The sequence below is a fragment of the Chlorocebus sabaeus genome, chromosome X, assembly GCF_047675955.1.
Source record: "Chlorocebus sabaeus isolate Y175 chromosome X, mChlSab1.0.hap1, whole genome shotgun sequence".
In the NCBI taxonomy this organism is placed as follows: Eukaryota; Metazoa; Chordata; class Mammalia; order Primates; family Cercopithecidae; genus Chlorocebus; species Chlorocebus sabaeus.
Window position 1 is genome coordinate 134039706 of NC_132933.1, and position 25185 is coordinate 134064890.

The 25185-nt window shown below is 40.6% G+C and overlaps 1 protein-coding gene across 5 annotated transcripts in view; it reads right to left on the reverse strand.

The window, feature by feature from the left end:
• Window positions 1-7853: 7853 nt before the first annotated feature.
• Window positions 7854-25185, reverse strand: part of PPEF1 (protein phosphatase with EF-hand domain 1) — a 133231-nt gene continuing 115899 nt past the window's right edge. For 3 of the 5 annotated variants that reach the window (XM_007991188.3, XM_007991191.3, XM_073013855.1), the window contains 4 exons: window positions 16154-16260; window positions 12219-12382; window positions 10444-10528; window positions 7854-8975 (listed from right to left, as the gene is read on the reverse strand). In XM_007991188.3, coding sequence (XP_007989379.2) covers window positions 8764-8975; window positions 10444-10528; window positions 12219-12382; window positions 16154-16260 — 568 coding nt within the window. In that variant the 3' untranslated portion in view covers window positions 7854-8763. The remainder of the gene's footprint in view (window positions 8976-10443; window positions 10529-12218; window positions 12383-16153; window positions 16261-25185) is intronic. The other 2 variants (XM_007991181.3, XM_007991187.3) reach the window with 1 other exon arrangement.

Below are 25185 nucleotides of genomic sequence, written 5' to 3' on the forward strand. Positions count from 1 at the left end.
TTTAACACAGGGGATTAAATTTTAGTTTTGTATTAGTGTACTTTTGATCTCAAAGTTTAATTTTTAGAAAACCCTATAAATAATTCTTTTCCAATTTTTGCCAACTTGATCACACATAAAATTCTTTTTTTTTTGAGATGGGGTCTTGCTCTGTTGCCCAGGCTAGAGTGCAATGGTGCAGTTGCGGCTCACTGCAGCCTCTGCCTCCCGGGTTCAAGCGATTCTCCTGCCTCAGCCTCCCGAGTAGCTGGGATTACAGGCATGCACCACCACGCCCAGCTAATTTTTAAATTTTTAGTAGAGATGGGGTTTTGCCATGTTGGCAAGGCTGGTCTCGAACTCCTGACCTCAAGTGATCTGTTCGCCTCAGCCTCCCAAAGTGCTGGGATTACAGGTGTGAGCCACCTCACCTGGCCTACAAAATTCTTTTCATAGGATTTATCTCTTACACACCTAAAACTTGCTCAGACCTCTTAGAACTTGCTCAAATCTTGTACAACTTGCTAAAACCTTCAGTTTTGTTCTATACTTCTTTTTCATATCGGAACAACCAATCATTCTACTTTATGACAAAAATTCACTTTCCTTTTTCCCTTATTTTGACCACAAAAATCCTTCCTCATACAAAAAAATACTACTTTTTCTCTTTCCAACTTTTTTTTAAGCCAAACATACATTTTCATACTTATAACTTTCTTCACATCTCTCTTACTGGTTCCTCCCTACCTTGTTTCTATTTCCTTCCAAAATCCTTATTTTGAAACAACATTTAAATAACCTCCATATTAGACAAAATTATTCTTTTTAAGAAAAAAGTATCTTTTCATTTTTTCCTCACCAAAACACATCTTACTTTTAGTTTGCATAATTGTTTCCTTTATAGTAGTTTTATTTATATTATTAGAATTTTTAATCCTTAGCAATCATGAATCAGTATTCTATAAATTAAGTTTCATAATTTCTAGAAATATACACTTTCTCAAAGTACAGTTTTTCATATTAACAGACCAAAATATTTTTCCATAGCTTTTCTTTAAACAGACTAAAATATATTTAGTCTTTTTTTTTTTTTTTTTTTTGAGACAGAGTCTTGCTCTGTCACCCAGGCTGGAGTGCAGTGGCACGATCTCACTGCAACTTGCATCTCCCAGGTTCAAGCAATTCTCCTGCCTCAGCCTCCGAGTAGCTGGGATTACAGGCGCCCACCACCAAGCCTGGCAAATTTTTGTATTTTTAGTAGAGATGGGGTTTCACCATGTTGTCCAGGCTGATCTGGAATTCCTGACCTCGTGATCAGCCTGCCTCAGCCTCCCAAAGTGCTGGAATTACAGGTGTGAGCCACCATACCCAGCCATATTTAGTCTTCCTATAAAATTTAAGAAGCCAAAAATAAATTTAAAGTTATGTTCAAATTAACGTTTCCGTAATCTAACTTAATTGGAAATAACTGAGACCTTTCATGAATATCTATTACTTATTACTTAATCATAATAGGACTTTGTTACTATAAAAGGTTTTCAAAACTGAAAAGCTCATTTATCAATTTGTATCCATTTACATACACCTAATTTACTCATTTTTAACAATTATGCTTGAGTTGTTCATTAAGCAAAGCTAGCCATCATCTCAAGTTATTTTTCAAAAAAAATCAGGAAACTAAAGTATTACAAAAGCAAAAAGACTAACAGGTTAAACATGGTTCTTCCACCCTGCTTTTTTCCCTTCCCATTGAGACGGGATAGTTCTCTTGAACTCCTTTGTAACTGAAGTGGCTCATTTCACTCAGCCCACCACTAGCTACTCTTCGCAGGAGGGAGGGTGCAAGCGAGTGAGTGCAAGAATCAGAGCAAATGAATCCTGGGACCGACTGGTCGCTCTTCTCTGGTGGGAGCAGGCTCTCTGTGGGCCCTGCAGCAGCCTCCAAGCATGTTTTACAACCAATGCTCTTTCAGCTTTGCCATCCGGGGATGGCCAAGTGCCAACCAGGTCACTAGAGGGTCAGGGTGGCAAACCCTGCTCTCTCGGAACCTGGGTTCTTATCTGGAGTCCAGGAAGAATCAGGCCACGTGAACTGTTTAAAAGGTGATGAATGCAGACTTTATTGAGCGGTGGGTGGCTCTCAGCAGAAAGGGAGGCTGGAAAGGGGATGGGAAGGTGATCTTTCCTTGAAGCCCAGCGGTCTCAGGCTGGGCTCCTCTCCGAAGCCGCACCGTCTGAAGTTAGCCGTGTCTATCCATGGTCTCTGATGTGCATTGCTGCTCTGCTTGCCACTCAACTGCTTGTATCTTTGACACTCAGCCACTTGTGTTGCTCTGCCAGCTGAAGTCTTTTATCAGCACAGGATAGGGACAGGGCAGGCCAAAAATGGCAACATTTGGGTGGAAAAACGGGGTCAGCTGTTTTCACTTAGGGCCGAAGTTCCAGGCTTGTGGGTGGGGTTTAGCCAGGAGCCCAGCCCTTCTGTATCACCATGACTGACAGGTATCAAGATTTTTTTTCATGTATTTTGCTCTTTGGTTGGCTTTGTAGCTTTATTATACATGTAGGAGGTAATACGCTTGTTTGACTAGTAAATCTAGAGGAAAAATATGCTTGCTTTATAAATTAATGACTTTAAACACTTATTAAACCAATTAAATAGAGCTCTTTTATGTATTTTGTTATAAAAATATCAGATACACATAACACATAAATTTACAAATATATACACAGAAAGAAGCAGATTTTATTGCTTTCATTAAGATTCATTTGCCGGGCCGGGCGCGGTGGCTCACGCCTGTAATCCCAGCACTTTGGGAGCCCGAGGCGGGTGGAACACGAGGTCAGGAGATCAAGACCATCCCGGCTAATACTGTGAAACCCCCGTCTCTACTAAAAAAAAAAAAAAAAAATTAGCCGGGCGTGGTGGCGGGCGCCTGTAGTCCCACCTACTCGGGAGGCTGAGGCAGGAGAATGGCGTGAACCAACCCGGGAGGCGGAGCTTGCAGTGAGCCGAGATCGTGCCACTGCACTCCAGCCTGGGGGACAGAGGAAGACTCCATCTGAGGAAAAAAAAAAAAAAATTCATTTGCCAACTTTGAAATAGTTTTTCTCTTCCCCCTTCAGACCATCATTCCATTGCCCTGAGCAATTGTTAGCCAGACAACCGCAAGTTTGTGCTTCCAAAGGGATGACTCTTAAGTGAAACAAGGTAGAAAATTTACATCTCAAAGGCACAGAACCTTTTTTTTTTTTTTTTTTTTTTTTTTTTTTTTTTTTTTTTTGAGACGGAGTCTCGCTCTGTCGCCCAGGCTGGAGTGCAGTGGCCGGATCTCAGCTCACTGCAAGCTCCGCCTCCCGGGTTTACGGCATTCTCCTGCCTGGGCCTCCCGAGTAGCTGGGACTACAGGCGCCCGCCACCTCGCCCGGCTAGTTTTTTGTGTTTTTTTTTTGGTAGAGACGGGGTTTCACCGCGTTAGTCAGGATGGTCTCGATCTCCTGACCTCGTGATCCGCCCGTCTCGGCCTCCCAAAGTGCTGGGATTACAGGCTTGAGCCACCGTGCCCGGCAAAGGCACAGAACTTAGATACAAACACCATTATTTGCCAAGATAAAGAAGGGCTTAAAGGCCCAGTTAAGACAAGATGGACAGGAAAAGCACCTTAAACAAAGGTAAAGGTTGAAATGCAAGCTTTTAAGCCAATGCCTTTCTCATTGTAAAGGTTTCTAATGGTTTAGGTGCAGAGAGGGAGATACCCTTACAAATGGAGATTTTCTTTACAGATATAAATTTCTTTTAGAAAGAATTTCAAAATCTTGTTCCTTACTTAGATCACTGCCTTCAGGGCAGAGCTGTTTAACAAACAGGGCAAAAAATAACCAGTGGAAACTTACCAGAGCTGTCTTCGGAGGCCGGTCAGTCTTGCTGGTTAACATGGAGGTGATCAGAGGTAGGCAGCCTGTTTTTAGGTGCTTCTCTCAAATTCTTTGGGAGCACTCCCTTTTTCAATGTTTTGATCATTTGCACAAATGACAACTATTTTTTCGAAACTGCCGTTTTAGGGGTTGCTTATTGGAATGCCCTGGGGCAGGCCCACAAGTCATTCTAGTTTGTTGGTTGCCATAGAGCTGAAATACTTTGGAAATACCTTTCCTAAGGTCATTAGAAATCTTTCAGGGTTTGTCTGACCCGTAAATGGACCAGGTGGGGCTTGTCAGGTCACTAATATCACTCTTAGGAAACTACCATTCTGCCTCTTTGATCCATTTTTGGGCTTTTCAGATCCCGCCAACATGTATATTAGTTGGTGTAGATCAGGTATCACGCGAGTTTTTTTTTCTTTTAGACAGAGTCTCGCTTTATCGCCCAGGGTGGAGTGCAGTGGCGTGATCTCGGCTCACTGCAAGCTCCGCCTCCCGGGTTCCTGCCACCACGCCCGGCTAATTTTTTTTCTTTTTTTTCTTTTTTTTTTTGTATTTTTAGTAGAGACGGGCTTTCACCGTGTTAGCCAGGATGGTCTCCATCTCCTGACCTCGTGATCTGCCCGCCTCGGCCTCCCACAGGGCTGGGATTACAGGCGTGAGCCACCGCACCCAGCCCCCATCCCGGGATCTTAAGTTATAATTAAGACTGTGAATTCTGGCTGGGCGCGGTGGCTCATAACTGTAATCTCAGCACTTTGGGAGGCCGAGGTAGGCAAATCATTTGAGGTCAGGAGTTCAAGACTAGCTTGGTCTACACGGCAAAACCCCGTCTCTACTAAAAGTACAAAAATTAGCCGGGCGTGGTGGCGTGTGCCTGTAATCCCAGCCACTTAGGAGGTTGAGGCAGGAGAATCGCTTGAACCTGGGAGGCGGAGGTTGCAGTGAGCCGAGATCATGCCACTGCACTCTAGCCCGAGCGACAAGAGCAAGACTCCATCTCAAAAAAAAAAGACTGAATTCTTCAGAAAACTTTTAAAGGTCTTCCCTGGGTTTGCATAATTTTTAACCTATGGCCCTGAGCTGTTTTTATCCAGGTAATGTAAATCACTCCAGGATTGTCTCCTGAATTTTAGGTGGTTTTATGCTACAAGGGAACTGTTTAACTGTTTTGTTTTGTTTTCACAGAAGAAAGGCAATTCAGACAGAGTATTAATAGACTAAATATTCAGGCAAAGTGGGATAGAGAGGAGCAGTAGGAGTTACATCAGTTTTACCATCTTTGGTGTGGCGGACATCTTCCATTTCTAGCCTTTCATTAGCTCTTTGCAATGAATCTTTTAAAAAGGCTATTTTGGAATCCTGGGCAGGTAACCAAGCAAAAATGTCAGCAGATTCTAAGTAGGCAGGGGAGGACAGAGAGAAAGAGAGCTTAGAAGCCTCTACATGCTAATCAATTATATACATCCCATTCAGACTTTAACCCTATGCTACAGTCTTCTAATTTAGTTCTAAGACTAAAAACAGGTCGGGCGTGGTGGCTCACGCCTGTAATCCCAGCACTTTGGGAGGCTGAGGTGGGTGGATCACGAGGTCAGGAGTTCGAGAACAGCTTGGCCAACACGGTGAAACCTCGTCTCTACTAAAGATACAAATCAGCCAGGCATGGTGGTGCATGCCTGTAATCCTAGCTACTCGGGAAGCTGAGGCAGGAGAATTGCTTGAACCCGGGAGGCAGAGGTTGCAGCGAGCCGAGATTGCGCCATTGCACTCTAGCCTGGGCGACAAAGTGAGACTCCCTCTGAAAAAAAAAAATTTAGGCCGGGCGCGGTGGCTCAAGCCTGTAATCCCAGCACTTTGGGAGGCCGATGTGGGTGGATCACGAGGTCAGGAGATCGAGACCATCCTGGCTAACACAGTGAAACCCCATCTCTACTAAAAAATACAAAAAACTAGCCGGGCGAGGTGGCGGGCGCCTGTAGTCCCAGCTATTTGAGAGGCTGAGGCAGGAGAATGGCGTAAACCCGGGAGGCGGAGCTTGCAGTGAGCCGAGATCCGGCCACTGCACTCCAGCCTGGGCAACAGAGCGAGACTCCGTCTCAAAAAAAAAAAAAAATTAAAAAAATTAAATAATAAAAACAGCCTTAGGAAGTTTGAACAGTCCACATAAAGGCCATTGGAACTCCAAATGGTCCTTGGTATAATCTTTTTTTGTTTTTGTTTTTTTTGAGACGGAGTTTCACTCTTGTTGCCCAGGCTGGAGTGCAATGATGCGATCTTGGCTCACTGCAACCTCTGCCTCCTGGGTTCAAGTGATTCTCCTGCCTCAGCCTCCTGAGCAGCTGGGATTACAGGTGCATACCACCATGCTGGGCTAATTTTGTATTTTTAGTAGAGACAGGGTTTCACCATGTTGGTCAGGCTGTCTCGAACTCTTAACCTCAAGTGATCCACCTGTCTCGGCCTCCCACAGTGCTGGGATTACAGGCATGAGCCACTGTGCCTGGCCACGTCTTTGGTATAATCTGCCCATAGGTTTAAAAACATGCACAAGAATGGACCATAATGTTTGAATACATAGCTGTCTGGAGTCCCTAAAGGGGGACTATATTTGCATGCATTAGAACTTGGGGTGTCCATTATGTTTCTTATTAATCTTTCTAGATCAAAATCCAGACTACTAAAGACAGCCAAAAGAAAGAAGGATTTAGACATAACAGTCAGTATGCTAGTCACAAATAGGGTGCAACCCACATTTCTGTCTAGCATATTCTTGGCAACTCCCAACCTTTTGGTTGGTTGACCAAATTCTCAGGACACAAAAACATGACAAATAGGAAACCTATAGCTGTCCATGGGAGGGAAAGAACCACTAACAAAGGGGCACCCTAAAGCCAAGAGTACTCAGTTATTTAGAAATTAAGGATCCTATTTTTATGTTGGAACTTGGGTCTCTCAGAGCCAAGTTGGTTTTGGCTCTGAAATCCCTTTAACTTAGCTAATGATTTTTCTTACCTCAGCACACAAGAAGAGAAGACATAAAGTGGATAGATAGCTGTGAATTCTGAAAGCCAGGCTCACTCCTACAGTAACAGTCAGTTACTGCAACTACTGTCAGTTACCTTTAAAACTGCAGCCCTTGCCAGTGACTCATCATCCACTGCAAACCCAAAAGCCATGTGTCCTCTTATAGCACAAACCCTTGGTATTTGTTTTAGTCTGTTTTGTGTTGCTATAACAGAATACCTGCAACTGGGTAATTTATAAAGAATGGAGGTTTATTTAGCTCATGGTTCTGGAGGCTGGGAAGTCCAAGATTGGGTGGCTGCATCCAGTGAGGCCCTCATGCTGTTTTATAGCATGGTGGAAAAGTGAAAGGAGCAGGCGAGAGAGAGCACTCACACACCAAAGAAAAGGGGGCTGAACTTCTTCAATCACTAACTTGTTCCCATGAGAAAGGCACTAATCCCTCTTAAAGACCTAATCACTTCTTAAAGACCCCACCTCCCAACATGGCCAAAATGGCAATAACATTTTTACATAAGTTTCAGAGGAGATACACCATATTCAAATCATAGCAGTACCCCAAAGTCAAATGCTCACTCATGGCAATTTACCTTGGATTTGAAAGTCAAAAGATTCAGGGGTCTCAATGCAAAAACAGCAGAGTCTGGCCCAAAAGGAACTTATTTACAACACCCAGGACTCTGTGAGGAAGACAGGGGACCTGAAAGGGGTCAGCAGCCCCTCTCCTCCATTCCTTAAGAGGCCCTTAAGAGTATTAGTAGTCTCCTTATGGTCTCTTTTATGGTCACCAGATTGGTCAAAATATAACATTTAAAGATCTTAATTGGCTTTGTTTGTGATTCTAGAATCAGTCAACACTTCCTTCCATAAAAATAAAGTGTTCTGATAAGCTGAGCAGAGGAGGTTGGTTTTATAGACAGAGAAAAATTGAAGAAAGCAGAACCAAAGGACAAAAAGCAGACTTGTTGTTTCAAAGTTACTTTCCTTGTAAGACAGCAGGGAAATAATAAATCATTGATTGGTTAACATCAGGTTACTTTTTGTTGTAAGGCAGAGGGAACTTCATTATGATGTCAATTGAAGCTGGCTTGAGGTGACATAGGACCTCAGCATGGGTGACCCCATTTTGACTTTTAGTCTAGTCTATCAGGGCCTGGTGAAGGAGCTTAGTCCAAAACAATGGGCTCCTGCAATTTTCATTTAACAGTATGCATAAGCAAGGCCCCATCTTACCAATGAAGGTGCCAAACCATATTCATTATAGGGCTCAATTCAAGTGTATTCACTTGTATCTCCAACATACACACACACACACACACAATATGCTTTTTCAAACAATACACTCCCACAGATTCCCCCCAAGAATCCAATATGGCTCTCATCCCTGAAGGGTGGATCCCTTAATTGAGGATCACTGGCTTATAAAATCTCCAAAGAAGATCACAGTTTAAAGATGGAAAGACTTTATTCCATGAATAACGTGGTATTCCTCCTCTCTCCCTCTGTCACTCACAGATGTCGTGCTTAGTAGTTTTCTTTTGTGCTGTGTGAGTTCCTTTCAGGATGTTTTCAAACCGCTCTGGCCTCCTGGTTAGGTGGCACTCAGGAGAACACCATTAGGTTCAAACCCAGTTTCTCACTGGCAATATACCTAATCTTACCATTAACAGCTTGCTAGGGACTTCCAAAACCCATACTATGTGTCTGTTTGTGGGATGAATTGGGATCTGCTTTTCTCTGCTACTGACTGTGAATTTCAGGGGTATTGGAAAGGACTATACTTGTGATTTGGGCCTAGCTGTTTACAGGGAGCCTGAGGGAAGCTCTCATTTGTGTTTAGCCAAGGTTGGTGACATTAGGTTTCATCAAGTCCTCATATCTATGCACTACATAGAAAGCCTTTAAAAACTCATTAAAGTCAATGCTTCCATCTTTGTTCAAGTCCATTAGGTTGGCAAGCTTATTGACTTGGGAATCATCAATAAGAACATTGTAGTGAGCACTAAAAAGTTTCCACATGGCACGAAATTCTTCCATGGAGATCAGGCCTAAAAGAATATAGGAGAAGGTTGTGAGTGTTCATTTTAAGACACACCTAAGGCAAGGGTTGGGGAAGCCACACTGATTAAATAGTCCCAATTAGAAACTCACTAAAATGCCTGACCTTGAAGATACTGAAGGATATGGAAGAGTAAGATCATAAATGTAAGAAACAATATGTCACTTTCAACTACCAAGGGATCCTGAACTTACTGTAAAGCCAGAATGAGCAAACAGTGAAGAAATGGGGACGGGGTTGTGGACTATGGGACTAAATGTGGTATAGAAATTACAAGACCTAAAATAGAAAGGTGAGGTGCATGGAAGGAGGGCAGAGAGGAGGGTGACATCAAAGCAGAGGGAGAAGATACCCTGGGAGTCAATAAGAGGATCACAAACAATGGTGCTGCCTTTTTCATAGGCGATAATTTACTTTAATGTGTTGATCATTGATTTTTCTTGGTGTTCAAAGGTCTCTGCAGTAGGGGATTATCTGATGAGTTTCTAAAAATTTGAAAATAAGTAATTGTGCATCAAAGCTAAAGGCAGAAGGCTGGGCGCGATGGCCCACGCCTGTAATCCCAGCACTTTGGGAGGCTGAGGTGGGCAGATCACCTGAGGTCAGGAGTTCAAGAACAGCCTGACCAACATGGAGAAACCCCGTCTCTACTAAAAATAAAAATTAGCCGGGTGTAGTAGCGCATGCCTGTAATCCCAGCTACTCAGGAGGCTGAGGCAGGAGAATCGCTTGAACCTGGGAGGTGGAGGTTGCAATGACCCGAGATCGCGCCACTGCACTCCAACCTGGGCAACAAGAGCAAAACTCTGTCTCAAAAAAAGAAAAAAAAAAAAACAAAAAAACAGAAAATGAATTTTTATAGCCCTTAGTCCCCAAAACAGAATCAGATTTCTAGCAATGATTTTTATGGCCATGAGTAACTAAGATACTGAAATGGATAGTAAATCATCTTTTCATTTGTGCTGGTGATTTATAAAAAGAGTTATTCCACTTTGACTGATGGCTACATAGGCTTCTGTAGGACTCTATGGTCTTGAATACAGAGTCTGCAGCCAAACTGAAATAACAATAATATTAAATGAGTTTGTTTTTCCCCTCAAGTTTCATCATGTTAGATGAAGAACGAAATAGATAAAATCAGAGTTCTGATTTCAGAGAAAAAGATTAGCCTTTGCTTTCTACTATTACTACCGCATTTTGACTTTTAGTCTAGTCTGTTGGGGCCTGGTGAAGGAGCTTAGTCCAAAACAATGGGCTCCTACAATTTTCATTTAACAGTATGCATAAGCAAGGCCCGGCCCCATCTTACCAATGATCTTACCAATGAAGGTGTCAAACCATATTCATTATAGGGCTCAATCAAAGTGTACTCACTTTGTATCTCCAATATATACACACACACACACACACACACAAATACGCTTTTTAAATGAACTCATCAAAGTTCATTTATTTACCTGAGTGATCAGTGTCAATGGCATTAAATATGATTTCCAGGTCAGATCGGTATCTGTACAGAGTTTCAACTAGAGTAGAATGAGCCTAAAATAAAGATTTTCTAAGTGTTAGAACATATCGAATTCATGACACAGATCGCTTTTAGCAAATGTAACAAACAGAAAACATCATCAACAATTCAAATTATGTGATTTAGACAGAAATTTGAGAAGGCCAGCCTTCCCTTGGAGGCCCCACCCTCTTCATTCAGTCTGTGATCCTCAGGGGACAGGGCCAAAATGAGTAAGGCAGCAGTAATTAACACAGGCACCATTTACAGAGAAGTTTATTGGATTATTTCATTTGGTCCTCTACAACAAGAAGGAACAAGAACAGAACTATTATGTCCATTTTACAAATTTGAAAACAGGGAGATAAAGGAACTTTGCCAAGGGTAACAGAGCTGGTGAGTGGGATTTAAATTGCGGCTGCTTGAAGCCAAGCTTGGCCTGTGATCTTAGTCACCATGGTAAACTGCCTCTGAAGTGAAGTCAAAAGCCTCCTTCCTGGGGATATTTTAGTCTCTAACCGACTTTTACTTCCCTGCTCTCTGCCCTTAACGTCTCATCTTCGCTGCAAATGATCACCCAAGTCCTAGCTCCAACCAGCTCCCTTTCGGCTCAATGTCATATTTAACTGCTGATGAATTGTTAACTAATAAGTATGGGGATCTGATAAATCTCCCCGATATTCATATTCTAAGAAAAGATTCAAAAATCTTTCAGACATATTCTGGGTCATGTCAGCAAGACTGTACACTCACGCTTAACAAGCAATACATTAAGTATTCGAAATGGTATGTTGTATAAAAGCATGGATGTCAGGCCAGGCAAAGGGGCTCACGCCTGTAATCCCAGCACTTTGAGAGGCTGAGGTGGGCAGATCACTTGAAGTCAAGAGTTCAAGACCAGCCTGGTCAACATGGTGAAACCCCATCTCCACTAAAAATATAAAAATTAGCTGGGTATGGTGGCAGGCGCCTGTAATCTCAGCTACCTGGGAGGTTGAGGCAGGAGAGTCGCTTGAGCCTGGGAGGCAGAGGTTGCAGTGAGCCGAGATTGCATCACTGCACTCCAGCCTGGGCAACAGAGCGAGACTCCGCCTCAAAAAACAAACAAACAAAAAGCATGGATGTCATATCTCCCTTTCTGCTAGACAGCACTTTAAAAAAATCCAGTATTTGATGTGTACTTGCTTGTGGAAGCCTTTTCTTCTTTTTTTCTTTTTGCTTATCCTGGGAACACACAAATTTGCTGAACAGACCACAGCGTACCTGGGAGATTCCCCTTCGGGTTTTCCTAAGACTGCCACTCCATCTATTAGATTATCCCGCTCTCAGCTTTTCTTTTTTTGAGACAGAGTCTTGCTCTGTCACCCAGGCCGGAGTGCAGTGGTGCGATCCCGGCTCACTGCAACCTCTGCCTCCCGGGTTCAAGCAATTCTCCTGCCTCAGCCTCTTGAATAGCTGGGATTACAGGTGCATGCCACCACACCAAAATTTTTGTATTTTGTATACAAAAATACAAAATGACTTTTGTATTTTTAGTAGAGACGGGGTTTCACCATGTTGGTCAGGCTGGTCTCGAACTCCTGACCTTGTGATCTGCCCACCTCGGCCTCTGAAAGTGCTGGGATTACAGGCGTGAGCCACCATGCCTGGCCACTCCCAGCTTTTCAAAGGACTAAGTTATGTTTCACCCTGGCCAGGTTTTAGCTGGGGCTATGTTTCACTTGCCTCTTGTACTGGCTTTTCAATGTGGATATTCTGGAAGCTGGACATGTATTCAACGTTTCCATTTTTGTCTATGTTTACCAGATTCGAACTCAGGGATCTCCATGGTAAGTTCAGCCCCAAAATGTTCTCCATGCAAAAAGCCCACTGGCTTAAAGAAAGTTTTCCTAACAACAACAACAACAAAGCCCAAATGATGTGTTAAAATATGATTTTAAAGAATGCAACCTCCTTGGGAGAGCCAGGGCAGCATTGGGCCAGCTGCTCTCCCTCATAATTTATCCTCCCAGGCCCCGCAGCCCTGAAGAAGAAATAACTCAAGAATATCTTCAGTATTCCACAGATCGTGTCCTTCCTGTCACCTGTAAGAAATCAGACTTTAGGTGTTAGATTTTTTTTTCCTTTTTCTGATTAACAAAGTAAGGCATGCTTATTTATTTTTTTTGAGAAGGAGTCTGGCTCTTGTCACCCAGGCTGGAGTGCAGTGGTGCCATCTCAGCTCACTGCAACCTCCGCCTCCTGGGTTCAAGCAATTCTCCTGCCTCAGCCTCCTGAGTAGCTGGGATTACAGGTGCCTGCCACCATACCTGGCTAATTTTTTGTACTTTTAGTAGAGATGGAGTTTCACCATGTTGGCCAGGCTGGTCTTGAACTCCTGACCTCAAGTGATCTGCCTGCCTCTACCTCCCAAAGTGCTGGGATTACAGGTGTGAGCCACCATGCCTGGCCTAGTCTTTTAAGAAAAAAGTTTGCTGGTTGGGTGGGCGCGGTGGCTCACGCCTCTAATCCCAGCACTTTGGGAGGCCAAAGCAGGTAGATCATGAGGTCAGGAGATCAACACCATTCTGGTTAACACGGTGAAACCCCCTCCCTACTAAAAATACAAAAAATTAGCTGGGTGTGGTGGCACACGCCTGTAGTCCCAGCTACTGGGGAGGCTGAGACAGGAGAATCTCTTGAACCTGGGAGGTGGAGGTTCCAGTGAGCCAAGATCGCGCCACTGCACTCCAGCCTGGGCGATAGAGCAAGACTCCATCTCAAAAAAAAAAAAAAAAGTCTGCTAATCTTTCATCTGTTCTTTTAGTTCCTGAGAGAGGAGTATTAAAACCTCCCTCTATCGTGGTAGATTTTTCTACTTCTACTTTTTATTCTGTCAATTTTTGTTCTGAATAGTTTTGAAGCTATATGAGTAAGTACATACACATTTAGAATGGATTCAATTGGCATAATATTTTATCATTATGAAACGTCCTTTTTTATTTCTAGTAATATATACCTCCTTAGAGTCTACTTTGCCTGATACTCATAAAGCTGTTTTAGTTTTGTTTTTGTTAGTGTTTTCATGGTATATCTTTTTCTAAATTTAACTTCCAATGTTTTGTGTATATGATTCTATGGTCTAATTTTGCAACTGTTGAGAAATCTATCAGTCTAATTGTTATCTCTTTGTAGCAATATGTTGTTTCCTCTCTGCCTGCTTTTTAAAGGTTTTTTCTTTGCTACTGGTGCTCTGGAGTTTCACAACAAATGTGTGTAGGTGTGGATTTAACTTTATTTATTGTACATGAGAATTACTGTTCCTCTTTATGAATTTGAGTCTTTTATCAATTCTGGAAATGTCTCAGCCATTACCATGTCAAATATATGGTCTCTTACATTCTATTCTCTCCTCCCAGTACCTTGGGTAGGTGTATGTTAAACTTCTCATTTTACTGTTCATAACTTTTTGTTTGTTTGAGACAGAGTTTCACTCTTGTCACCCAGGCTGGAGTGCAATGGTGCAGTCTTGGGTCACTGCAACCTCCCTGTCCTGGGTTCAAGCAATTCTCCTGTCTCAGCCTCTCAAGTAATTGGGATTACAGGCGCCTGCCACCATGGCCGCCTAATTTTTTTTCTTTTTTTTTTTTTTTTTTTGTATTTTTAGTAGAGGTGGGGTTTCACCATGTTGGCCAGACTGGTTTCAAACTCCTGACCTCATGTGATCCACCCACCTCAATCTCCCAAAGTACTGGGATTACAGGCGTGAGCTGCTGCGCCTGGCTTATTTATAACTCGTAACCTAATTCTTTCTTGAATAGTGTCTAATCTTCCATGTAACCCATCCATTATGCTTTTTCTTCTTTTTCTTCCCCCCTTTTTTTTTTTTTTTTTTTTTTGGTGAGACGGAGTCTTGCTCTGTCGCCCAGGCTGGAGTGCAGTGACGCGATCTCCGCTCACTGCAAGCTCCGCCTCCCAGGTTCACACCATTCTCCTACCTCAGCCTCCCGAGTAGCTGGGACTACAGGCGCCTGACATCACGCTCAGCTATATTTTCTATTTTTAGTAGAGACGTGGTTTCACCATGTTAGCCAGGATGATCTCCGTCTCCTGACCTTGTGATACGCCCGCCTTGGCCTCCCAAAGTGGTGGGATTACAGGCGTGAGCTACCGCGCCTGGCCACTTTTTCTTTTTTAAAGTATATTTTCTATCTATTTGGTTTTTCTTCAAATCATTCCCAAATGCATGTTTCTGATTCCATATTTCCTTTAAACATATTTATTTGATAATTCCAATATTTGATGTCCTCAGGGAACTAACTGTTGTTTCTGCTGACTCTCACTCCTGGTAGTTTGTATCCTTGTTTGTTTGGTAATTTTTGATTGTGAGCTCATGTGAGTGGATCTTAATCTCTGGATACACGAGTGGCCCAAATTAGGGATGCTTCCCTCAAAGATAAATTTGCATTTGCTTGCCAGGAGTCAGGGAGCATTACAGACTTAGGACAACTTTAGCCACTTTGAGGGTCCAAGCATGATGATGGAAGTCTCAAATTCAGCTTTTCCATCTTTCTACTATATTATAATTTAGTCTCAGAATTGATTGCTATACCAATATCAGCATTGGGCCCCAGGACAATCTAGCCTTTTGTGCTTTCTTGTTGCTCCATGCTCCCACATGTGGTTTCAAATCATCTTTCATGGAAAGTGAAGATGCAGCTGGAAGATTGACGTTACTGTGAGGCTGGTAAACGCATTAACATTCTACATCCTCCAAAATCTAGCTGTTTGTTAACGGGAAGGCCCTCCAGAATGTCTAGTCTAGCATATTATCAGAATAGAGGTTTGGGGCCGGGTGGCTCACGCCTGTAATCCCAGTCGTGAAGGGATTGGAAGGCCAAGGTGGATGGATCATGAGGTCAGGAGTTCAAGACCAGCCTGAACAACATGGTGAAACTATGTCTCTACTAAAAATACAAAAATTAGCTCGTTGTGGTGGCACGTGCCTATAATCCTAGCTATTCAGGAGGCTGAGGCAGGAGAATTGCTTGAACCCAGGAGGCAGAGGTTGCAGTGAGCTGAGATTGCACCACTATACTCCAGCCTGGGCAACAGAACAAGACTCTGTCTCAAAAAAAAAAAAAAAAAAGAAGTTTAATTCAGGGTTGTTAGTTTTCCAAGTTGAAAATAGCTTGCTAAAAGGGAGAAATAAGACTTTTTTGAGCAAATAATGGATATTTTATTTTTATCTCTATTCTTCCTTCTTAGTAAAAATGGAGAACTGAAATCCTAAGGAAGCAAAGAAAATGAAAAGTGATCTGTATGTAACTTGCTGTGTTAAGAAATTGTAAAGTTTTTTTTTTTTTTTTTTTTTTTTGAGATGGAGTCCAGGCTGAGGTGCAGTGCCAGGATCTCAGCTCACTGCAAGCTCCGCCTCCCGGGTTTACGCCATTCTCCTGCCTCAGCCTCCCGAGTAGCTGGGACTACAGGCGCCCACCACCTCGCCCGGCTAAGTTTTTTTTGTATTTTTTAGTAGAGACGGGGTTTCACTGTGTTAGCCAGGATGGTCTCGATCTCCTGACCTCGTGATCTGCCCGTCTCGGCCTCCCAAAATGCTGGGATTACAGGCTTGAGCCACCACGCCCAGCCAAGAAATTGTAAATGTTATAGAAATTTGTTACCTGATTTTCTGTGGTCTTGAAGTTGGAAAGCACGAGTAAGGTCACTTTTTCGTGAAATCACTCTCTCTTTTAATATCTTGATGGCGCTGCTTTCCATAGTATACACTCTGTAAAGAAAACAATAATTAGGTAAAAGTAACATAAATCATCCTGTTGTGTTTCATTTTAATGTGCAGTATTACTATTTATGAATTTTTACTTTAAATGAATTGCCTAGATTCTCACGTATCGCTACTAGATGGTAAATGTATGCATATGTATATGTATGTGTATGTGTATGTACATGTACACACGCATTTTGTGAGGTTTTAAAAGGATTACAAATAGTATTTTCTTTTGAATGTCAAAACTCACATGAACAATCATTTGAAAAGAAGGAAAATAAAGAGGAACTTACTATACCAGGTATTGAAATTTATCATTAAATCACTGAGATAAAACAACAGATACTGACACTGAGAAGACTGATACATGAGTAGAACATAATAGCAATTTCATAAACAAAGGCTGCGTGTGGTGGCTGACGCCTATAATCCCAGCACTTTGGGAGGCCGAGGCTGGCAGATGACAAGGTCAAGAAATTGAAACCATCCTGGCCAAAACTGTGAAACCCCATCTCTACTAAAAATACAAAAATTAGCTGAGCATGGTGGCACATGCCTGTAGTCCCAGCTACTCTGGAGGCTGAAGCAGGAGAATTGCTTGAACCTGGGAGGCGGAGGTTGTAGTGAACTGAGGCCGTGCCATTGCACTCCAGCCTGGACAACAGAGCCAGACTTCGTCTCAACAACAACAACAAAAAAATTCATAAATATATCAAACTATGTATGGGAATAATATATATAATACAGAGGTATTGCAATTCAGTAGAAAAGGACAATTTTTAAAAAGAGTGGTAGCATAGTTAGCTAACTACCTGCACTTCAACCTCTACCACAGATCATTTACAAAAATAAATTTTCAAATAAAGGAGGAACAGAGGAACAAAATAGTCACACACATACATATAATGACAATTTTGTTCCTCTTTGTATTTTTTGTGCATGTACACACACACAAACACACACACATGTATATGGCAAAATGGTAGATGTAAATCCAGGCATATCAATAATAACATCATATGAGAATGGATTAAATAATCAAAAGGCGGATATTGTGAAACTATAAAAACAACAAAACAAGATCCAACTATGTGTTGTCAACAGGAGACACATTTTAGTTTCAAAGATACAAAAAGTTTAAAAGGAAAAGGACAAAAAAGGAAATCCCATGCAAACGGCAAGCATGAGAGCTAGAGTGGCATACCAATAGCAGACAAAATGGACTTTAAGACAAAAATTGTTACCAGAGACAAAGAGGGATATTTTACAATTATAAAACAGTCCATCAAGAAGATGAAACAATGATAAACACATGAGAACCTAACAACAGAGCCAAAACTACATGAAGCAAAAACGGACAGAACTGAAGGCAGACATAGACAATTCAGCAATAATATTGAGACTTCAATAGTCGACTTTCAGTAATGGATGAAACAACTAGGTGGAAAATCAACATGGATATAGAAGACTTGAACAGCACTCAAACCAACTAGACCTCACAGACATGTATAAAACACTCCACCCAACAACAAGAGAATTACATTCTTCTATAGTACATGTGGAACATTCTCCACAATAGACTCGATGCTAGGCCATAATATAAGCCTTAATAGATTTAAAATGATTAACAGCAAAGTATCTTTACTTTGAAAAAAAATTTAGGATTTATTGAAAGAAGTAAATTAGAAAGTAATTTGGGAAAAATAAATAAATTAAAAATTAACAACAGAAGAAATTTGGGCAAGTCACAAATATAAGAAAATTAAACAACAAAACCTTAAATAACCAATAGGTCAAAGAAGAAATCACAGGAGAAGTCAGAAAATAAGATGAGTGAAAATGAAAATACAACATACCAAAACATATGGCATACACTGAAGTAGTGCTTATATAAAAATGTATAGCTATAGGTGCCTATATTAAAAAAGAAAAAAGATCTTGAATCAATAACATAAACTTCCACTTTAAAAAATTGGAAAAAGGCTGGATGTGGTGGCTTACGCCTGTAATCCCAGCTACTTGGGAGGCTGAGGCAGGAGAATCGCTTGAACCTGGGAGGCAGAGGTTGCAGTGAGCCGAGATCACACCATTGCACTCCAGCCTGGGCAACAAGAGCAAAACTCCATCTCAAAAATAAATAAATAAATAAATAAAACAAAAAATTGGAAAAAAGAGTAAATTGAACCCAACATAAGCAGATAAAAGGAAATAATAAAGAATAGAACAGTAAGAAATGAAATAGAGAATGGAAAGATAATAAAGAAAAATCAACAAAACTAAAAATTGGTTCTTTGAAAAGATCAACTAAATTGTCAAACCTTTAGAATGTCCAAGAAAAAAGAGAAAAAAGCCTCAAATTTCTAAAATCAAGAGTGAAAGAGGGGACATCATTACTGACCTTACAAAAGTAAGAAAGATTATAAAGAAATACTAAGAACAATTGTAGACCAACATATTAGATAACATAGGACCAATTGCTAGAATGACACAAACAATCAAAACTGACTAGGAAGAAATTTAAAAACTGAACATGCCTGTAACAAGTAAAAAGACTAAGTAATCAAATGATTCACAAAGACAAGCCCAGGGCCAGCTGGCTTCACTGGTGAATTCTATAAAACATTTAAGGAAGAATTAATACCAATTACTCACAAACTCTTCCAAAAAGAAGAGGTGGGAATATTGCCCACTTAGAAGCTAACATTACCTTGATACAAAAACCAGATAAAGATCACAAGAAAACTACAGACCAGTATCTCTTAGGAACATAGATACAAAATCCTCAACAAAATACTAGCAAATGGCATCCAGAAACGTATAAAAAGGATTATACACCATGGGTAAGTGGGATTTATTCTAGGAATGCAAGCTTTGAAATCAACCAATGTAATATACCATATTAACACAGAACAAATAAACAATGGGAAAAGGACTCCCTATTCAATAAATGACACTGGGATAACTGGCTATTCATATGCAGAAGAATGAAACTGGACCCGTACCTATCACCATATGCAAAAATTAAGTCAACATGGATTAGACTTATTAATAAATGTAAGACCTCAAACTATAAAAATCCTAGAAGAAAACCTAGGAAATACTCTTCTGGACATCAGCCTTAGGAAATAATTTATGACTAAGTCCTCAAAAGCAATTGTAACAAAAACAAACATTGACAGATGAGAACTAATTAAACTAAAGAACTTCTGCACAGCAAAAGAAAATATCAACAGAGTTAGCAGAAAACCTAAAGATTTGGAGAAAATCTTCACAAACTATGTATGCAACAAAGGTCTAATATCCAGGATTTATAAGGAACTTAAACCAGTCAACAAGCAAAAACCAAATAGACCCATTAAAAAGTGGGCAAAGGATATGAACAAACACTTCTCAAAACAAGACATATAAGTGGCCAACCAATATGAAAAATGCTCAACATCACTGAACATCAGAGAAATGCAAATCAAAACCACAATGAGATACCATCTCATACCAGTCAGAATGGGTATCATTCAGAAGTCAAAAAATAGTAAATATTGGCAAGGCTGCAGAGAAAAGGGAATGCTTATACACTGTTGGTGTAAATGCAAACTAGTTCAGTCACTGTAGAAAGCAGTTTGGACATTTCTCAAAGAACTAAAAATGGAACTCCCATTGGACCCAGCAATCCCATTACTAGGTATATACCCAAAGGAAAATAAATAATTGTACCAAAAACACATGCACTTGTATGTTCACCATAGAACTATTCCCAATAGCAAAAACACGGAATCAACCTAGGTGTCCATCAATGGTGGATTGGATAACGAAAATGCAATACATATACACCATGAAATACTACACAGCCACAAAAAAACCAAAATCATTTCCTTTGCAGCAACATGGATGCAGCTGGAAGCCATTATCCTAAGTGAATCAACATAGGAACAGAAAATCAAATACCATATGTTCTCACTTTTAAGTGGGAGCTCAACATTGGGTACACATGGACATAAAGATGGGAACAATAGACACTGGGAACTACTCGAGGGGGAGGGAGAGAGGAGGGCAAGGGCTGAACAACTAAGTATTGGGTATTATGCTCACTACCTGGGTGACAAAATCACTCATACATCAAACCCCAACATCACACAATATACCCATGTAACAAATCTGCACATGTACTCCTTGAATCGAAAATAAAAGTTGAAATTTTCAAAAATCACATGATCATCTCAATAGATGCAGAAAAACTTATCTGATGAAATTCAATACTCTTTCATGATAAAAACACTAACCAAACTAGGCATAGAAAGGAACTTCTTCCACTTGACGAGAGGCATCTACACAAATACAAAGTTAACATCATACTTAATTATCAAAGAGTAAATGCATTCCCTTAAGATCAGAAATAAGACAAGTATATCTGCCTTCACCAGTTTTATTCAACACTGTACTGGAGGTTTTAGCCAGGATGATTATACAAGAAAAATAAAACCAGGATGATCATACAAGAAAAATAAAAACAAGGGATCCAGATTGGAAAAGACGTAAAACTATCTCCATTAACACCATTAACAGATATGATCTAGGGTATAGAAAATCTCAAGGACTCTACTAGAAAAAGATTAAAACTAACAAACAAGTTAATCAAGATTGTACAAGATCAATATCCAAAAATCAATTGTATTTCTTTTTGTTTTGAGACTGAGCCTTGCTCCGTCGCCCAGGCTGGAGTGCAGTGGTGCGATCTCGGCTCACCGCAACTTCCGCCTCCTGCATTCCAGCCATTCTTCTACCTCAGACTCCCGAGTAGCTGGGACTACAGGCATGTGCCACCACGCCCAGCTAATTTTTGTATCTTTAGTAGAGACAGGGTTTCACCATATTGGCCAGGCTGGTCTTGATCTCCTGACCTCATGATCCACCTGCCTCAGCCTCCCAAAGTGCTGGGATTACAGGCATGAGCCACCGCGCCCGGCCAATCAATTGTATTTCTATACACTAGAAATCAAGAATCTAAAAATATAATTAAGAAAACAGGCCAGGTGCGGTGGCTCCCATCTGTAATCCCAGCACTTTGGGAAGCCAAGACTGGAGGATCACTTGAGCCCAGGAGTTCGAGACCCAGCCTCGGCAACACAGTGAGACCCTGTCTCTACAGAAAATTGAAAAAATTAGCCGGGTGTGATGGTGCATGCTAATTTTAATGTAAGGCCCGGGAATTTGAGGGTGCAGTGAGCTATGATCGCATCACTGCACTCCAGCCTGGGTGACAGAGTGAGACCCTGTCTCCAGAAAAAGAGAAAAGAAAAGAAAAACAATTCCATTTACTATGGCAGCAAAAGGAATAAAATATTTAGAAATAAATTTAGCAAAATAAGTCCTAGACTTATACACGGAAAAGTACAAAATGTTATTGAAGGAAATTAAAGAAGATTTAAATAGAACAATATTTCACGTTCATGGATTGGACAACTTAATATTGTTAAGATGGTAATAGCCTTCAAACTGATCTACAGACTCAACATAATCCCTATCAAATTCCCAGCTGGTATTTTTGCAAATTGACAAGCTGATTCTGAAATTCACATGAAAATGCAAGGGACCCAAAATAGCCAAAACAATCTTTAAAAAGAAGTACAAAGTTCAACTCACATTTACCAGTTTTAAAACTAGTAAGTTGTAAAGTTATAATAATTAGGACAGCGTGGTATGGCATTAGGATAGACATAGACTTAGACAAATAGAATACAATTTAAAGGCCAGAAACAAACCCTTACATTATGGTCAACTGATTTTTGACAAGAGTGCCAAGAAGGAAAGAATAGTCTTTGAGTCATGGTTCTGGGACAACTGGATATCCACATGTAAAAGAATAAAGCTGAACTCTTCCTTCACACCATATACAAAAATTAACTCAAAATGGATCAGAAACCTAAATATAGGAGCTAAACCTATAAAACTCTTAGAAGAGAACATAGGAATGAATCCTTATGACTCTGAGTTAGGCAATGCCTTCTTAGATACAATACCAAAAAAGCACGAGCCACACAAGAAAAAAAAACAGATAAATTGGATTTCAACAAAATGAAAAATGTTTGCACTACAAATAATACCACAGAGAAAGGGATAAGACATCCCACAGAATGGGAGAGAATATTTGCAAATCAAATATTGAACAAGTGGCCAGTCGTGGTGGCTCACGCCTATAATCCCAGCACTTTGGGAAGCTGAAGCAGGTGGATTGCTTGAGCCCAGGAGTTCAAGATCAGCCTGGGTAACATGGTGAAACTCCATCTCATCAAAAATACAAAAATTAGCCAAGTGTGCTGGCTTGTGCCTGTAGTCCCAGCTACTTCAGAGGCTGAGGCAGGAGAATCAATTGAGCCCTGCAGGCCAAGACTGCAGTGAGCCATGATCGCCTAGGCAACAAAGTGAGACCCTGTCTCAAAAAAATATACATATACTGAATAAGTGATGTGTATATAGAATAAAAAACTCTTGCGATGCAAAAATAGTGACAATTAAAAATGGAAAATGAACCTGAAATATAATATTTCTAAAGAAGATGTACAAATGTCCAATAAGTACATGGAAAGATGTTCAACATCATTAATCATTAGGGAACTACAACTCAACACTACAATGGGATTCTACCTCACATCACTAAGACAACAATAAGAAAAAAGAGATCAAGCTGGGCGCGGTGGCTCACACATGTAATCCCAGCACTTTGGGAGGCTGAGGTAGGGAAATCACCTGAGGTCAGGAGTTCGAGACCAGCCTAGCCAATCTGGTGAAACCCCGTCTCTACTAAACATACACAAATTAGCTGGGCATGGTGGCACATGCCTGTAGTCCCAGCTACTCAGGAGGCTGAGGCAGGAGAATCACTTTAACCCAGGAGGTGGAAGTTGCAGTGAGCTGAGACTGTGCCGCCGCACTCCAGCCTGGGGCAACAAGAGTGAAACTCTGTCTCCAAAAAAAAAAAAAAAAAAAAAGAGATCATAACAAGGGTTGGCAATGATGTAGAAAACTTGGAATCCTGACACACTGATGGTGGAAATGGTAAACTGGTAAGCCCCTTGGGAAAAAGTTTGCAAGTTCCTCAAAATGTTAAACATAGAGTTACCATATAACCCAGCAATTCCATTACCAAGTATTTACTCAAGAGAAATGAAACATGTACACACAAAAACTTGCCCATGAATGTTCATAACACCATTGTTTATAATAACCAAGAAGTGGAAACACCCTAAATGTCTATCAACTCATGAATGGATAAACAAAATGTGGTCTATCCATACAATGGAATATTATTCACCCATAAGAAGGAATGAAGTACGGATATAGAATACAGCATGAATGACCTCAAAAACATGGTGCTGAGTGAAAGAAGCCAGCCACAGAAGACCACATATTGTGTGATCTCATTTATACGAAATGCCCAGAATAGGCAAATCCACAGAGACAGAAAATAGATTAGTGGTTGCCTAGGGCTGTGATGGGAGGAGGTGACTGGGAAATGACTGCTCAATGGGTATGAGTTTTCTTTATAGGATGGCAAAAATGTTCAGAAGTTAGATAATGGTGATAGTTGCACAACTCTGTAAATGTACTGTCACTGAATTGTAAATGGGTAAACTTTGTGGTACGTAAATTACATCTCAATGTAGCTGTTAAATTTGAGAATTTGTGTGTGTGTGTGTGTGTGTGTGTGTGTGTGTACAGAGAGACAGAGACAGAGAAAGAGAAATTTTCTAAACAAAGGTAAAAATCCAAAAATTATAATGAAATTATAAACATGGTATGTTGTTTTTCAGATTGTCCAATGTTATAACCCTTTTGAAGTAGCTATTAAAATTTTAAACATATAAATTCCATAAATTCCACATTGTAAAATCTTACATTAAAAAATTCACTAAAACTTATGGATCTATGTCCGCACACGCGCGCACGCGCATGCGCACACACACACAGAGGATTTTTCCAGCTTTATTGACATAAAACCATAATTATATTTATAACTGGCAAATAAAATCATATATATTTAAGGTATACAATGTGATGATTTGATATACATGTATCTCCAGACATCCTCTACCTCTCAGCCCCTGGCAACCACCATACTACTCTCTGTTTCTATGAGTTCGATTTTTTTAGATTCCACATATAAGTGATGTCATACAGTATTTGTCTGACTTATTTCACTTAGCAAAATGCCCTCCAGGTTCATCCATGTTGTCATAAATGTCAGGATTTCTTTTTTATGTTGGAATAATTTTCCATTGTGCATGTACAATCAGCCCTCTGTATGCATGGGTTTCCCTTCAGTGGGTTTTTTTTTTTTTTTTTTTTTTTTTGAGACAGGGTCTCATTTTATTGCCCAACCTGGAGTGCAGTGGTGCGATCTCGTCCCACTGCAGCCTTAACCTCCCACGCTCAAGTGATTCTCCTGCCTCAGCCTCCAGAGTAGCTGGGATTACAGGTGTGCACCATCACGTCCAGCTAATTTTTGTATTTTATGTAGAGAAGGGGTTTCACCATGTTGCCCAGCTAGTCTTGAACTCCTGGGCTCAAATGATCCTCCTGCCTCAGCCTCCCAAAGTGCTAGGACTACAAGCGTGAGTCACTGCGCTTGGCCGAATTTATTTTTTTTTAAACAGGTGGTTGTGCCTGTACTTAATATGTACAGACTTTTTCTTGTCATTATTCCCTAAACAATATAGTATAACAACTATTGACATAGTATTTACATTGCATTCAGTATTATAAGTAATTTAGAGATGATTTAAAGTATATGGAAGGATGTGCATAGGTTTTATGCAAATACGATGCTATTTTATATAAGGGACTTGAGCATGCAGGGATTATATATATTTATATATATATTATATATATATAAAAAATATATAAATCCACACATGTATATCAGTCACATTTTCT